Below are 16,968 nucleotides of genomic sequence, written 5' to 3'. Positions count from 1 at the left end.
CTGGTGACGCCCTGCCTGTGTGGGCACCCACTGTCCTGTCCTCTGCTCTGCAGCCTCGGAGGTCCCCACCTCCATGCTTCCATCCCAATCTAGCCAATGGGCGGCTCCACGAGGGGGTGAGGAAGGGAGAGGCCAGGAGATCTTTTCCTCTTCTGCTCCAGTAACTCAGGTTCTCTGCACCCTCTCAGGTTCTTTGCTCCCTCTGTGGCCCCAACGGCTGCTGGCAGCCTGTCTCACTCTTGGGTGCTGGTCATGGCTCCCAGCCCGGGCAGACGTGGCTCCGAGCTGCTAACCTGGGCTGCCTGGCCTGTGTCTGGCCTTCTGGCTCTCCCTCTCTGCCCCAGGAGCTCCGTGTGGATTTTTCTCTTGCTGAACTCCTTGGTGGGGGCCGTTTCCTTAAAGGGTCTGCCATGGCCCTGAGTATGGACATTTGAAGCCAGGTCTTTCTCCAGACCCCATGCTTTGGATCACTCACTCCTTCCTCTGTCAAGGGAAAAGACCGTCTCTGAAGAAGAGTCCCAGGAGTTCCCAGGAGAGGGGGAATTCAGCTCAGGACCAGGGTGTTCTTGGCATACGTGATGAATTTCAGCAGGCACCAGCCAAAGGCACGGACGGAGGTTTATTTAGGAAGCAGACACATATTCAAGGAGAATGTGGGCTGTCTGGAGAGTGAGAAGTCCTGTCTTGGGCTGCAGCCCCAATATTTATGGAGGGGCCATAATTAGGGGCACCGGCCACTGGGCCGGGTGGCGGGAGCAGGGATTTTGTGCCACTTTTCCCTGCACATGTGCATTTCCCTCATTTTACCAGGGTGCAGACCAAGGGCACGTCGCTCTGCAGTTACGACTGCTCCCCAGCACCGTCTGCATCTCAGTGGGTCACGGACGCCTCCTTGGAGACTCAGTAATCCCAGTCTCATTCCCCTCCTCTCCCTCTCTCCTCCCTCCCTGCCATGCTGGGGATGGAAGCCAGGCCTCACATGCTAGGCCGGTGCTCTGTGCTGAGCTGCACCAAGCCCTCCTGAGGACCTCTTGATGCCCTGGCCAGCAGAAAGAGGCCACACTTTCTCTGAGGGCAGCCCAGAGTGGCAATGCAGTGTGGCTGAGGCTGGGTCCCTGACATTCCAGCAGCCTAGTTATGTTGTTATTTGCCTTTGTTTCAAGTCATGAATCGCATATTTACATGTAATTTACTGTTTTTCTTCTGGGTAAAACCTTTCATGTAAACTGTAATCCCAGCTACTGGGGAGGCTGAGGCAGGAGGATTACAAGTTTGAGGCTAGCCTCAGCAACTTATCAAAACTCCATCTCAAAATAAACAATAAGAAACATCTGGGCATATAGCTCAATGGTAGAGCACCCCTAGGCTCAATTCCCAGAGCTTCAACAAACAAACAAAACAAAAACATCTTCACACAAAGAATTTCATGAAAGTACACGTGGCTGCCCACCTGTTCTGTCAGCCACAGCCTGAAGGAGCCAGGCAGGCGCTCGGTGGGGTTGCTTTGTTTGGGCTGCTGTAACAAAGCCCTGTAGGATGGCAGCTCAGAAAATGATTCCCTCACGTTCCTGGAAGCCTGCAGTGCAAGGTCAAGGGCTGTTCCTCCTGCAGCCCCTCTTCTGGGCTTGCAGGTATCCGTCCTCCCCCGTGGGCGTCCCCTTTTGTCTGTGTCTCCATCTCATGTTACAAGGACACGGTCGGATTGGGTGGGATCAGAAGCCTCCACTGGAACAACTTCCTTTTAACTCACTCATGGTGGTCCAGGCCCTGTCCCCAAGTGTTGCGGTGTTCTGAGGTCCTGGGGTGAGGGCTTCGGCAGATGGATTTTGGGGAGGCCATAACATCACTCGTAACCCTGGTCCTGGGCTGAGCCCTGGGGAGTCAGGGTGTTGGGCGAGGCCCTAGCAGCGAAGCCCCCGTGTGCTGCATTCACGTCTCGGAGGTCAGTGGCCCGAGGAGGATGGACGTGGCCCCTCCACCTGAGGGGAAGAGCATGGCAGCCTGGGGACACTGTGGAGAAGGAGAGGAGGGGCCTCGCTGCTGGGCCTGGGTGAGGCCATCTGTGGTCCCTGACCGGCCCACAGGGGAGGGTCTTGGAGTCTCTGGTCTCTTTGATGACAGGGTGCCCGCCTTGCCAGAGAGGGGCAGCAGTGCAGAGGCCAGGACTGTGGCAGGGGCAAAGAGGACCGGGAGCCCATGGCCCTCGCTCTCCTTCCAGGCCCCTCTCAGCTTCTTGGCCCCAGATGCATGGAGGCGCCCTCTCCTCCCCAGATGGGAAAGCTGGGGCTGATGGGAGGCACTCGTCACCCCACCACCCAGATCCGGAAGCACAACTCTGAACACAGGTTGCAGGCCAAACTCCTTAGGGGTGTGGACTCACTAGGGTACGGCAAATGGCGGGCAACATGCAGTGTGTTCATTTCCATGGAATAGTCCAGATCTTAAAGTGTTCATAGTAATGTGGCAGCGTGGTTGGAATTTTGAGAAGGAAATCCCCCTCCCGTCGTCCCAGCATGAGCATTGTGGCAGAGGTGGCCCAGGATGAAGGACAGCGAGGACCTTACTGAGCTCTGGCTTGATGTCGGCCATGGCCCCTGCCTATCCAGCAGGATGAGCCTGGTCAGTCCTCAGGATGGCCCTGGGAATGAGGCCCTCCATTGTTCCCATGCCCAGATGGGGAGCCTGTCAGTATGGTACCCACAGCTGCTGTGGCCAGTGCGTCCTGCTGTGTGATGGAACCTTCTAGTTTTTTACAGCACTGTCTGCTAATACTTTCAAAAACTTGTCGGTTCAACCAGCGAAAACATGCTATTGTTCATTTCCTCGTGAAAGTCCGGTAGCTGCTGTAACTGATGCCCATAAACTTGGTGGCTTAAAAGAGCACACCTTGATTGTCTTCCAGTTCTGGAGGTGAGAAGCTGGGTGTGAAGCTAAGGGGTCAGCAGGGTCCTGCTCTCCCCAGAGGCCATGGGGAACATTTCCTCTTGTCACTTTTAAGGCCCTCTTTGAGGCCCAAGTACTGGAATAGGAGAGGGGACTTATTATTAATAATGCATCATTGTATTAAACCTTCACAACAACCATGTGAGCAAGATATACTTGCCCCTGTTTTACAGATGAAGATCTTAGGGCCATAGTGAACAAGCTCAGTTCGGGGCTGCTAAATGACAGAACCAGGAGGCAGGGCCAGTCTTCCCCCAGGGGAACAGTCTTTCCTGGCTGAGGTCGGCAGTCTGGACTTGGGAACGGAGCCAGGATGCACAGGGCTTGTTGGCGGAGGCGAGTGCCCCCTCCTCGTGTACGTGGAACTTGCCATCGTAGAGGCAAGGCTGGACCTTGGAAATCCCCAGTCTGCAGCGCCTTCAACAGGAGCAGGCCCTCCGCTTTCTCTTCGGATTGTCTCCCATCCTGCGAGCATCTCTACAGGCCTGGGGTCAGGCTGGCACCCATGCCAGCCACTGCTGGCTGGTGACACATAGCCTCTGTGGGGCTCCACTGCTCCCGTCCTTAAGCTGCGTCCCACTTCTCACTTAGAAGTGTACATTTTACAGAGTGAATTTTCTTTTATTCCAGAGCTTTTTATGAATATCAATCATTTCCCTAGAAAGACTCCTAAGAATGTAGCTGAAAGCATGGATTCAGTAGACAGCTGAGACTCTACAACGCTGTGTGACCTTGGACAAGTTACCTGATCTCTCTGAGCCTCAGTTTCCTCATGTGTGAAGTCAGGGTAACTATCACCTTCAGGTGGTTAATGTTGGAGGACTAATCGAAGCCACCCAGATAAAGCTTTTAGCATAAATGACTCCTGCCAGTCCCTTTTGGTGTCACCCAAATACGGGGTTCCTGGAGTCGGGATAAGATTCCTAATGCGTGGTACTCTACCATTCAGATGATGTCTTTCAAGGATCCCAGCTACTCTTTAGCAAGGTATGTATGAAAGTTTTAAATGTGTACTTTTGTCGGAACATCAAATAGACCAAATGACAAGAAAACAGAGGTGGCCCAGGTGTCTGTGGAGTCCTTAGGCAGAGTTGCCCACCCTGAGCGTGGCCTCCTGCTTCCGGTGCTGCAGGATCCGGGAGCTGGAGCTATCGGAGAGGACACTGCTCCGGGAGGTGGACCGGCTGCGTGCCCGCGTGGTCCAGGAAAGAAGCGCCTCACTGTGGGCCTGGGGGCAGCTGCGGGCGGTACAGGGGGAGCTGGCTCCCCAGGTGAGTTCCCCTTCCACTTTCTGGTGCTTGTCCTTGTCCCAGCAAAGCCCAGGGAATGCTGGGGCCGCTGCAGCTGAGGAACACGTCAGGGGCAGGCCTGGCGAGATCAGGGGGCCACCCAGCTTCCCATCTATGGAGTGGGAGCCCTGGCCGGCCCACCTGCCTGCTGCATGGGCTGGCTCACCCTGGGACAGGAGATGGCGGCAGCAGGCCCTGGCCCCAGGGAGCTTTCTCGCAGTGGTGAGGAAGACCAGTAACCCCAGGACTGGCCGCTGGGAGCCGGCAGAAGTGGGGGCGGCGCGAGGCCAGGGGAGCGATGGAGAACGGGCCATGTGCCCTGGGCCTCATGGGACAGGGCGACAGGTGTGGAAGGAGCCCTTGGCACTGGAGGCAGAGGTGTGTCAGGGAGAGGAGCCGTGGACGGACAGAGGGCCGCTGCAGCATGGCAGTGTGGGGGCAGGCGTCGGGGCCCTGGGTCGGGAGGGCAGAGGCAGGGAACATCATTCTGACAGCATGAGTGAGAGGCAGGGTGGGGGACACAGAGAGCTCCCTGGAGGGGCAGCAGTGGCAGAGAGGGTGGGCTCTGCTGTCAGATGCCGGAGCCAACACAGCTCTACCACTGGCCTCGCTGTGTGATCGTGGACAAGCAGCTGCTCTTGCCTCAGCTCCCCTCCTCCGTAGTGGGAGTAAGGGAGCACCAGCCCCCTGAGGTCGTGTGGGCTCGGTGTGCATGTCAACAGCACTGGGCACTCACCTCACTACCTGCACTTATAGCTCTGCCTTTACTGACCTCTGGGGGAGGCAAGCAACAGGACTGGTGGGCACTGCCTGTGTCCCCAAGGTCCCCAGGCATCCGGCTTCAGTCAACTGTGGTTTAGAATGCAGCCCAGGGATTTTCAAATCGCAGGCTGCAGCCCATCCGTGAAACAGCAAAACCACCCAGCAGACCACAGCCAGCATTTTCAAAGGGCTAGACTAGGAATATGGGTGGGCCCGAGAGTAGGAGGGGGTGTTGTTTTGCATAGTTTGGGTTCATACAGACATCAGGGGGTGTGATCTCTCTCTGGAAAGTACTGTGATAGGGTCTTGGAGCTGTACCCCCGGGACACTAGGAACTCAGGTACAGCCCTGCAGTCAGAATGTCCACGGCATGATGGGGGACAGAGGCCGCGAGGTAAACAGGCCATGTGCTTTAGGGAGGGCAGGCCTTAGAGGCACTGGAGGAACCCATGTGTTTTTGGGAGGACACTAAGCCCTTTACCACAGTGTCCCCTATTTACTGCTGTCTTATGCGATATGCATGTGCCCGGGACAGGCCTGTCATGAAACCACATGTCCAGATGAGAGGCAGAAGTTCAGGGCAATTCCCAGGAACCTTTGCATAGAAAGAGGCCTCGTTTCTGTAGTGACCTGTGGTCGTTCTGAAGCTTCAAAGGCTCACCCACTCAGGCCGTGGAGCCCGGTCCACCCAGCACCAGGCAATCCAACCTCAGGGACTCGTTCTTATCTAGCCTCTCACCCCCGCCAGATAAGCCATCAGGCAAAGCGCCGGAGCTGCCCCTAGGTGTTCTCTTCCCGTGTGTCCCCCAGCTTAGCCTGTGGCTCTTCCACCCATTTGCTTGTATTCATTCTTGAAACCAGGGGAAGACTTGCAGTGTGTGGGGCAGCTGTACCCCAGTTCAACTCGTAGTGCTGGGGGCCCGGCAAGGTGCCAGAACAGGCAGGAGGTGGAAAGGAGAAGGAGCAGACCTTGAGTCTAGGGGAGGCCTCGGTGGTGTGTGATACTAAGCAAGTCACTCTGAGTGTCCCAGGGGCTAGTGACAGTCCCTACCACCAGGGGAGTGTTTGCAATAAGGAAGTTGCTGTGGTCTGGTGGTTCAGGGCCAGCTGACCCTGACTGGGCCAGGCACTGACAGTTTGGGTGCTGGGAGATGGGGAGCTCTGGGTGGCTCTGTGGTGGAAGTGCGGACAGCCAGGGGCTCTGGCAGCAGCTGATTGCCAGATGCTGTGTGGTGTCAGGCCTGGACCAGCTCCAGGTGGACAGGTCTAGCCTCCCTCCCCAGGACCTGCTCCTCCAGCCCACTGCGATTCCCTTGGAAGGACTTGAGGAGCTCACTGGGGTGCAGCACCCAGACTCGGGTGGTGTGCGGGTGGTCAAAAAATCCAGTAATCGAGATAATATTTTGATGCAAAAAAAATAAACCTTTCATCATGCACAAAATATGGAAATGTTAGGTAAGACAGGATCAGGATGAGAAATAGCGTTCTTGGGGCTTCCTGACGCCTCACCACCGCCAACTTGTAGGTTCGGCAAGAGGAGAGCAGCGGCAGCGGCAGCAGCTGCAACGACTGAGGGGCAGCTGGGGCGCGGGATGAGGTGCTGGGACTGCAGGCGGAGGCCCTGGAGCGCTGCCGGCGGGCCCAGCGGTGCCGGCTGGGTCTGGTGCGCGATCAGGAGCACGCCCTGCGGGCCCAGGTGCAGCGGGACATGCGGCGCCTCTGTCGTGCTGCGGGCCTCCTACTGGCTCAGCGGGGCACTGCGGCCCCTGCGCCAGTCCCAGGCAAACCGGGGCTGCAGGTCCCCGCAGATCCACTCAAAACCCGGAAGGCAGCTGCGGAGCTGTGCGCCCTGCAGGAAAGGGCCGAGCGCAGCGAGCGGGAGCGGGAGGAGGCCGAGCGCCGGCTGTGTGAGCAGCGGGCCAGGGGGCGCTGGCTCCGCCAGCAGCTGGAGGAGCTTCGCTGCTGCACATTCGGGCTGCAGCTGTCCGAGATTGGCCTGCAAGGCCAGCTGGAGGAGCTGGCCCAGCAGAATCAGAGCCTGCGAGAGGAGCTGGGAGCTGGTGGCTGTAGCCTGGTAAGTGGGCACAATCCAGGGCCAGACTGATTGCTTCATTTTCTCACTTTCCCATCCAGTCCAGCATTGACCCATTCATTCCCAGTACCCTCTGTACACACCTGTCCAAAGGACCCTGCGAGTCCGCCCACCCAGCCTTCACTCTACCAATGGCTCACCAGCCTCCGCCCACAGGACCTCACCCACCATCCCTCAGCACATTTGCTCACTTCTCACCTGCCAGCCACCCACCTAGGTGCCCACTTGTCCATCTATCTGCCGTCCACCCACCTTACCCCTGGGCCTTTCATCCCTCATGGTCTTCCAACTGTCCTGTCTGCCGCCTGTCTATCCATCCACCTAGCCACACAGCCACCCACCCGCTCCCAGCCCGTCCACTGTTTATGCATTGTCAGCCCATTCAGCTCCTGTGACAGGGCCCCAGGGGTGGGTGGCTGGTCGATGCTACACAGAACAGCTGTTGCTCGGTCCCGGAGGCCAGGGAGTGCAAGGTCAAGGTGCTGCAGGTTCAGCGTCAGGTTCCCAGTTCATGGATGACATGTTCTCACATATCCTCACGTGGGGGGCTCTCTGGGGCCTCCATGACCCAGTCACCTCCCAACACCATCGACATGGTAACCAGGTCTCAAGACACGACTTCTGGAACCAACTCGGGCCACAGCAGCATCCACCCACATGTGCACCTATGCGCCGTCATTTCCACGCTCTCCTGGCCGCCTTCCTGTCCGTCTGCCCCTCATCCAGCTCCTCGCCAGGCAGTCAGCCTGCCACGCTGCTCCCCTCCTGGTCGCCCTGTCCATCCACTTACTCCAACATTCAAGGGGTCCCTGCTGTGTGGGGCCCCGTGCTCCAGGAGCTCTGTGCAGCTCTGTCACTCCAGTGTGCCCTCAGGCTTTCCTGACCCAGCCCTGCCCCCAAGCCAATCGGCCCTTCTTCCCCTTTGTTCCAGCCTCACGGCCACGATGGCTCCTGGGGGCAGCTCTGCGCGTCTTCCTCTCCCCTTCCTAGACTGTGAGCTCCTCGAGGGCAGGGTCCGGTTCGCTGGTCTCTGTCCTCAGGCCCCGGCAGCAGCACACGGGAGGCCCCGGGACCGTGAAGGAGGGTCCCTTTGCTGTTCTCCTGATGACGCACTGTGACCTTGGGCAAGCTTCTTAGGCTCAGGAGGGCAGGCTGGACACGTGTTTATTCCTGTGAGTGACGAGAGAACGAACGCATACCTTCGGTGTCTTTCTGTTGGCTGTGTGGCACCCCACTGGGCGCTCTCCAGGCCTTGACTCCTTCCTGCTCATGAGGACTGGGACAGGGACTCTTGGCACCCTTGTTCCATGACTGAGGAAGCCGAGGCTCAGAGAAGCACATCTACAGCGCCTGTTGCCGTGAGCTTAAGGGATAGAACTGGAACTTGACCCAAAGTGGACCGAGTTCACAGTGCTCGGCTTCTCCCGTACCAGCCCGCCTCCCTGGACAGGAAGTTGGCTCTGCACCCTCCCGAGTCTGGCCCCCTTCTCTGGTGAGTCAGTGGGCACTTAAGGAAAAATCTGTGCGTGACCTCAGCTATAGGAGGGTTGCTCATTTAAAAACCGAACATGTCTTTTCACGGAACCCGAAGAGCCCGTGTTTCTTCTGGGTGGTGGCATGCTCCTCGCCCAGATGGCTTCCTCATGGCTTTGTCTGCGGTTGACTCCGCCTCGGCAGCACTTCATCTTCCTCTTGTCCCGCGTGCACATCTGTCCTGCTCATTCTTCCTGGGAGGCTCACTGGATGGAAGGAAACAGTGTGCCTTTAACGTTGGACCTTGCTGTTTGCAAAATAAATCATGCCGAGATGGAAATTGTTGTTTAGAATCCTGTAATTTTCCCAAACGTGAGACGTTAACTTAGGTATTGGTGCACGTCCTTACTCCCCCACCTCGGCATCTGTCCTGTACCCTGTGACTTGCTATGTCTTCACAATAGTTCACTGAGAGACAGAGTGGGTACCTGAATATTTAGCAGGTACTTGTTCATGCTTTGTCCATTTGGGGATCTTTCCTTTAATCCTGAGAACAGAGCGTGGACCAGGGTCTGTGCCGCTCTACAGAGATAGAGAAGTAGACCCAGGCTGGGTAAGTGATGTGGTCGCAGGCTCCAGCAACTAAGCCTCAGGATCCGCAAGGGGCAGGGCCAGCCCAGAGCGTGACCCCAGCCTCTGCCAGAGCTTGTCCTCAAAGAGTTTGGAGAGCCTCAGTGGCTAGGCTGACTCAGAACTGTGCCATCGGCTCATGAGCCCCTTGCCAATGTGATCTTCTCGAAGTTTCACACTTTCTCTTTGGAAGGTCCTGATGCCCCGAGGGGCTACATCTCACGTGGTGCTCACACTCTAAAGGCTGTGCTGGAGTCTAGGGTGCAAGGTCCCAAGTGTCCTGAAGATTCCCCAAGCTGCCCTGAGGTGCACCCCGCCAGGTCTGTGCCTGCGTCGCAGAAGCCTGCCTCTTGCCAGCGGGCTGCAGAGGGGCAGCTGCTGAGTAGGAGCCTGTGAACCCTCGCACAGGAGCCCCGCACTGCAGCAGGCGAGATGCCCCTGAGGGTGAGCTGCAGGTGGGAACCCAGGAGGAGGGGCAGGGGCAGTGGGGGATTTTAGTGCAACCGTGATTCCTTGGGCTGGTTTCCAGCTTCCTGGCCTGAGTTCCCTAGTGAAATGCGTCTAATGCTGTGAAGACTGACATCGCTCCCTGGCGTGTTCTCAGGATGCACTGAGGAGGGCCAGGGAAAGCTCCTAGCCCAGTGCCCAGCAAGTCTGGCCTGTCGGCATCCACCATCCACCCCATGCTCAGCCAGCCTCCTCCCGGCCGGCGCTCACCTGCGGGCGTTGGTGGGATCACCTGACAGCTTACTTTGCGGTTCTTGGCTTCTCACCTGCCTTCCCCAGGGCGGCCCCTGGTTGGGAGAGTAGATGTGAGTGATCTGTCTGTGGATCTGCTGGAAGATGCTGGAGGCGCAGGTGACAGGGCCCTGGGGAGCACAGCCTGCGGTCAGCAGCACCCACATTACAGCAGCCCGTGCATGGATGGAGGGGACAGAGAAGCCGCTGTGGCTGTCCGGGAAGGGTCACTGAGGGACTGAGAACCTGACTGCCAGGGTCAGTGCACAGGGCTGGGACTGGGCCCTCAGCCGGCAGAAGGCCTGGGTCGGGATGTGGGACAGGGAGGGTGCTGGCTGCCTGCCTCACTTCATCCCCAGCTGCCCTGCCAGGCAGGTGTTCCTGATGCCCTCCTCATGGTCAGACTGGACTTCAGGGCTGGATCCCTGTGTCATGGTGCTGTCACAGGGTCCTGCTCACTGGGAGCCTTTCCCAGGGACACTGAGGCTCCCCAGCTCTGGAGGGGCAAGTGTGAGGCCAGGGTGTCCTCGGGTGGGTTCCTCTGCGGCGTGAGGAGAATGTGCTCTGGGCCCTCTCCTTGGCTCATGGGCTGCCCTGCATCTTCATGCCGTCCTTCTACGTCTGTCTTTGTCCATGTTTCCCCTCATCGGATCAGGGCCACCCTACTCCAACAGGATGCCATCCCCGTGGTGACATCTTAAGGACCCTGTTGCTAGATAAGGCCACATTCTGAAGTTCTGGAGGTTAGACTTGGGGACACGGTTCAGCCCACAGCGTGCCCCCTCTGGATGAACCGTCCTGAGGCCCAGCCAGGTGGAGAGGCTTGTGTGCTGCTGCTCTTGCTGGCGGGAGCAGGGGATTCTGGGGCTCACATGGGCAGATGGGAGCGGCTCTCACAAGATGAGAGTGTTTCTGAGCTGACCCTGTGGTCAGCCTTTCCCACTATACTGACGAGGAGGTGGGGCACGAGCCATCCCTGACCACCCAGAGCCACGTGTGTGGCTCAGTCCATCAGGTGTAATAGGTCTCCATGGACAGAGCGGCACCCACAGCAGACACTTGCTGTCCCAGCTCTGTAGGTGGGGCCCAGATCAAGGGTCTGCAGAGTTGGTGTCTGGTGAGGGCCGTGGTGGCTTGGATAGTGTCCCTGAAGGCGGTGTGTTGAAGGCCTGGTAGCTGTGGTGCTGTGGGAGGTGGTGGGGCTTTGGGGGAAGTGGGTCGCTGGGCCTGCCTTGAGGGGCACACTGAAGCCTGGCCTCACTTCTCCCTTCTCTCTCTCCTCCCTGACCACCAGGAAGCGGGTGGCTTCTTTCACCATGTCCCTCTGCTGTGGCACACGGTCTTGCCACAGGCCCAAGAGAGATGGGGCCACCTGAGCCAGAGGCCCGCCCGCCTCAGCAGCTCAGCCACTGCTACTCCTCTCTCCCCTGCATGTCCCCTCCTCCAGTAAGACCCCCGACCCCACGTCAGAGCGCACCCTCCTCCAGCGCCCACAGTGGCACGACCCACCTGGTGGCTCTGGTTTGCTGTGCCGAGCTGCCCACGCCCACGGCACTGCATCCCTCACCACTGTCACAAGCCAGGGCTGGCCACGGAGCCGAGACGTCCCAGCAGTCCTTTCCCACAGTTCTTGTGGTCGTGCCAGAAAGATCTCAGATATGTCAGAGTAGCAGGCAGGGGCTTATTGGAAGGGATGGAAGGGGAAAGGGGCGCTCTTAAGGGAGAGGGTGGGTCCTCTCAGAGAGGAGAGGGGCGGCACACCCCTCCACACTCCAGCTTTATGGGGTCCCAGGGAAGTTTCCGGAGAGTCCTGCCCAGGTCCACCTCTTGCCTCTTGATTGACAGCAGGATGACATCAGACTTTCTAGTCACCACTGCCGTGCCCTCTCTTTGGCCCATGCTGACTGGTTCTAACTGGAACCTGTTCTCACAGGTTTATGGTTGGGGGAATCGTCCTTAACTCCCTGAGTTCTGGGATCAGGTCTGCATAAGGGGCACAGAAGTCCCCCTGAAGGTAACTTGGGTTCCTGTTATCAGCATTTCAGGCCTACATTTCTCCTGCAGATAGCAGAGCTGGGGAAGGTGGCCAAGGTAGCCGAGGTGTCCTCTACCGCAAGCCAGTGGGAGACAATGAACTGCCCAGCTGTGTGACCTCCCACATTAGCAATTTTTAATCAGCTAATGCAAGTGGAGCTGAAGGGTCTATTTAGGGTTTTCCTTGGTGACACGTCATGTCCCCAGCACAGTGTGGGCTCAAGAACTGGGAGCTGAGCCAAGCAGGGACCCTGTTCTCCAAAACTATGGGGAGACAGATGCAGGTGCCAGCATGAACACTCAGGCTTCTAGGCTGCTGCAGTAGGGACAGCATGGCTGTGACCCAGCCTGAGGGTCACAGAGAGGCTCTGCAGAGCTGCAAAATCAGCCTCTTAAAAATACCAGGCATCTGCTGTCATCCCAGGGCTGAGATTGCACTTTCCTGTGCTTCGACTCGTCTGTCTCTGTGCTGTGTGTAGAGTGACCCTTGGTGGCAGCCACACCGTCTTTTCACGGTTTGGGGAATGGCAGGCAGCTGCTGGCATCTGGTCAGGACTGAGCATGAGGAACCTGCCACTCACTCAGGCAGCAAGCAAGAGACAGCATCAGCACTGCAGAACAAACAACAAAAGTCAGCACGTACAAGTCATATAAAAGGAAATCTAATGGACAGCGGACATAAAAATTCTCACAGCTTTTAAAATATATGCAAATAAGCAAAACCTCAAGATCCCATTTTCTTCTATATATTTGCCCAATGTTAAAAGTGCCTACTGCTGCATAGGAGCTGAGCCACTGGGGGCACAGATGGGCAGAGCCTTTGGGAAGGCTGTCCATCGAGTAGCACTCCACACCACACAGATGCCTGTGCCCGAGGCTGGCACTGTTGACCTGCAGGCCTGTCTGAAAGGCGCAGAGGGCATGAGGAGCTGGCCACAGCGATGTCCATCCCAGTGCTGCTTATAGGTGACAAAAAGTGGGAACAACCTAAGGTCCACAAGGAGCTGCTGGTAATGTCAGGCGTGCCGGACAGCAGAGACTCTCAGGCAACCCTCCAGAACCACATCGCGGAACTCGTGGAAAACACCAGTCTTCCAGGACTTTTAATGAAAAATGCAAAAAGCAAAATTTACATTTTCAATAAATAGAATTTGAAGTCGTCTGTGCACAGGAAAACGCCTCCACATAGATGTCTGGAAAGGTACATTCTAACATGCTAACGTTCGTTTCCGGTATCTTTGTGCTCCTTGGTTTCTTCTTTTTGCTTATCTCTCAAACGTTTCACATTCAGGCTAAAGTCAGAGAAAGTTACAGGCAGTGTTTCCTCAAGTGTTGGAAGCAGGAGGACCGACAGCCTGAGCAGCACAGTGCAGGAGAGGAGCGTCCAGCGGCAAGCCTGGCTTCCCTCCTCCTGCTGCCTTGCTGCGTGACCTTGGGCAAGTTGCGCTCTCTCTCTGAGTGTTGAGTTCATCATTCATGAAGTTAAGGGGGTAAGCTGGACAGTGGGTCACACCTCAGAACACAGTGTCTTCTGGGATGTCCCTCTGGATGGACCCTCAAGGCAGGGATGTGTGTGCATTTATCCTTGTCTGTGTGCCCAGCTCCAGAACACGGCCTGCCAGGTAGCTGGTGATCAGTGAGCATTTGTTGAACTGCACTGAAACCAGCCTGGTGTCCTCGCAGGACTGGCAGTGAGCCCAGAGGTAACCACGTGCATCTTCTTGAGATAGACCTGTGGTCTCAGCCTCCCAGCCTCTTCCTTGTCCTGACTCCCTTCTTCCTCCAGCCTCTCTCCTCCTTCTTCTCACTTTGAATTTCTGTCTCTTCTTTCTCCACCCCCTTCTCTTTCTCTTCTGCTCCTCGTCCACTTTCTTTCCTGCTCTCTCTGAATGATGGTTTGAAGCTCTGCACAAGAGCATTCAAATCTGATCAAGTGGAGCCAAGTGGATAGAAACAGAGGCAGGTGGTGGGATGTGAGCACAGGGACAGTTGCGGCCAGCCTGTTAGGACACAGGCCTGTGCCCGTGAGTCCCGCTCCCAGCACTGATGTCCAGGGTTGGGGTTGAGGTTCCGATTGGTTCCTGCTGCAAGTTCTTGGGGCATTACACTGTGTGGCCAGGGTTAAGGTCCCTGGTTTGTGAGCAGAAATGGCCCTGACACAACCTGTGACCCAGAGAATAGGAGGTCACAAACCTGGGGCGAGGAGGAGGCCATGAGGAGGGTCACGGGGACTTCATTTTGGGGAGGGCTGAGGGAGGCCAGAGGGAGGCCAGAGAAAGCCTTGTTCCGGGTCTGACCGGCAGTTTAGGAGATGTGGCGCCTCTTCCCACTGTGTTCTTTCATTACTGCCATCTCATGTGACATGGGTGTGCCCAGGCAGACCTGTCACAAAACCAGTTTGCAGATGAGGGGCAGGATCCAGAGTGATGGGCTTGCCACGGCCCCTCGGTCCCACTCGGTCCCGCCGCAGCCCAACCCTGACCTCTGACCCTCAGCCTCTGCTGGAGCACAGGTGGGCTGGGGTGGAGAGGGTGGTGAGGCCAGGCAGGGGCTTCTTTTGCAGTGCTGGGAGGAAACTGGAGGGCAGTGGACCCAGGATCCATGTCAGTTCCAGTGCTCGGAAGCCGAGTGGGCGGGAAGGCAGGAGCTGCAGCTGGGTGCAGGGGAAGGTTGCCCAGGAGGCGGCAGGCCGGCCATACCAGGCAGAGACACAGAGCCAGGGAGAGTGAGGCCCGGCTGGGGCGGACCAGGGGTGCTCTGAGAAGGGGCCAGGGTGCAGAGGTCGGGGGAACCCACGAGACACGGGGTGACCAATGGAGCTGGACAGCCTGCTGGTGGCCTCCAGTGCTGTCTATCAGCATAGAGCAGTCTATAGGATTGCAGGTCAGAGGGGGCATGGAAGGGTCTCCTGGTGGCTATGAGAGACGTGGAGGAAGCCCGAGGACAGCAGGAGGACCCTGCAGGGGTCTGCTGAGGCAGGTGTTCCATCTGGGGACTGGTGAGGAGGGGACAGGGCATTTGTTCCCTTCTGTTCCCCCAGCCTTGAGCAGCACCTGGTACCTGTCAGAACCTACAAAATATGGGCTTCAAACATGCGCTGGAGGTCTGACGTGCCTGCCTCTCTGCAAGTCCTGCAAGCACCTGCTGTGTGCCAGGCTGCGGGGACGGTCCAGACTGAGGCCTGGATGATCAGGCTGATGGCTTGGTCTCTTAAACCTGATGGCTGAAGAACAGGACCGTCCAGAATCTCTAGCCTCCCTTGGTGGGACACGGCCAGAGTTGCAGAGGAAGGAGGGTGAGACCCTTAGGTCCCTTCACGGAGCCCAGAGGCATCTTGCCTGTGCAGACAGACTCCTCTGAGGACAGAATGCAGTCCCTCGTTATCTACAGAAAGGAGCCAAGTGCTGATTGGAGCAGTATGGCTGGCGGGCCTGGCACCCGGACTGGAGGGGCCCATGAGCACCCACAGCCAGGACACTTATGAGCCCTCCATGCTTTGCCTCCCTCCAGGATGGCCTGGGCAGGGTTCAGGAGGACTCACCATCCCTGCCCAGGGAGGAGGCGCTGGATCCCTGCAGAAGCCAAGGCCAGCACGACAGTGCTCGTGGACCAACGGCCTCCGCAGGTTTGTGGGTGCTGCCTGTGTGGAGGACGGGGCGCCTGTGTGACGCCCAGTGCAGTTAGCTCACTTAATGCTCAGATGCAGGGGCGGGTGGTCTCTCCCTCTACTGACAGAAAGCTGAGGCTCAGAGAGGCAGTGCCACTTGCTCAGTGTGGCACAGCTGGGAAGGTTGGACCAGAGTATAATTCCTGTGAGGCGTCTTCGACTTCTCCTCAGCTAGACATTTGGACTCTTGCTCTCAACCCTGGAAGGTTGGCAGCCAGAGGCTCTGCCAGGTCAGCAGAGTGGCCACAGGGACTTGTCTTCACACAAGCCCCTGTGGTGACTGGGAGCCATGCCTCTCCGTCATGTGGCAGCTCCTGTGTGTAAGCGGTGAGACTCACACCTGAGGGGCTGGGAGCTGCTAGGTTTGGAAACCCTTGTCCCTAAGCTGTCCCTCAAGCGAGCCATGTCTTACGCTGGCCCAGCGCGGCTTCCAGGCTCCCCCTGCGAGGCCTGGCTTGAGCCCCTCAAGGCCAAGTGGGCTCAGGACGGCCTCGCCCCAGCTGCTCATACCACAGTAGGGCTGCCAGCCACAAGGGTGCAGGTGCCACCCCTTAGCTGGGGCACAGAGCTGCCAAGTGAACCCAGGTCACACCTGGCCTGCCTGACCCTTCCCCTCATGCCCCCCGTGCAGGGCTGGGGAGGTGGTAGCTCTTGTCCACCTGATAGATGAGGACACCAGGGTTGGAAGTGTGTGAGCACCATCTGTGGCCCGAGGGGTGGCCTGGAGCGGCTGCTGTCCTCTCTGGGCCTCAGCCTGCTCCTCTGCAGAGGGGAGGGGAGCCATCCTGTGCTCAAGCCTTCCAGGAGGAGTGCTGTGGTGTGGTCACAGGGGAAGCTGCTGGGAGTCTTTCCAGCCCTGGTCATGTTGCTCCCAGGTCAGCTCTTGGAGGGACCCCACACCCGCATCTGCAGTGGAGCTGGACCAGGCCCGGAGAGCACAGGCGAGCTCTCTGAGGACCACACAGCGTCTGAGCGAGAACAGGTGAGACCAGAGGCTTTGATGTGTGCAGGGCCAGTCGGGCACTGTAGTGTGGCCACCTCAGCAGCGGAGGTGGGTGAGGAAGCTCTGGGTGTGAAAGGAAAGAACATTCTGGAAATGGTTGAGAGGGAGACTTGAGGGGATGGAATGCTTCGTCCTGGGACCTGGCTAGGGAATGAGAGGAAGGGGAGCCCCTGTGTACCTGGGCTTGGGTGGCCACCCAGCGAGCTGTGCCTTGTCAAAACCTCCCTAGCACCTGGGAAACAGGTGCTGCCGCCCCGTCCTAGAGGGGAGGCCCTGCCTCCCACGGCGGCCAGCCCTAAAGCCAGAGCTCCAGTCCCTTTGCCTACACCTCACCTGC

General features: G+C 58.0%; 1 protein-coding gene across 1 annotated transcript in view; it reads left to right on the top strand.

Annotated features, from left to right (window-relative positions):
• The window catches only part of LOC306669849 (uncharacterized protein C4orf50), a 41,244-nt gene that overhangs the window by 468 nt on the left and 23,808 nt on the right, over window positions 1-16,968 (top strand). The window contains exons 2-5 of the mRNA XM_079153987.1: window positions 4,076-4,731; window positions 6,575-7,068; window positions 15,472-15,586; window positions 16,504-16,610. Of these exons, the coding sequence (XP_079010113.1) occupies window positions 4,076-4,731; window positions 6,575-7,068; window positions 15,472-15,586; window positions 16,504-16,610 (1,372 nt within the window). The remainder of the gene's footprint in view (window positions 1-4,075; window positions 4,732-6,574; window positions 7,069-15,471; window positions 15,587-16,503; window positions 16,611-16,968) is intronic.

This window comes from Sciurus vulgaris (genome assembly GCF_902686455.1).
Source record: "Sciurus vulgaris genome assembly, chromosome: 9".
In the NCBI taxonomy this organism is placed as follows: domain Eukaryota; kingdom Metazoa; phylum Chordata; class Mammalia; order Rodentia; family Sciuridae; genus Sciurus; species Sciurus vulgaris.
Note: the sequence above shows the minus strand (reverse complement) of the source record. Positions and strands in the feature narration are given on the sequence as shown.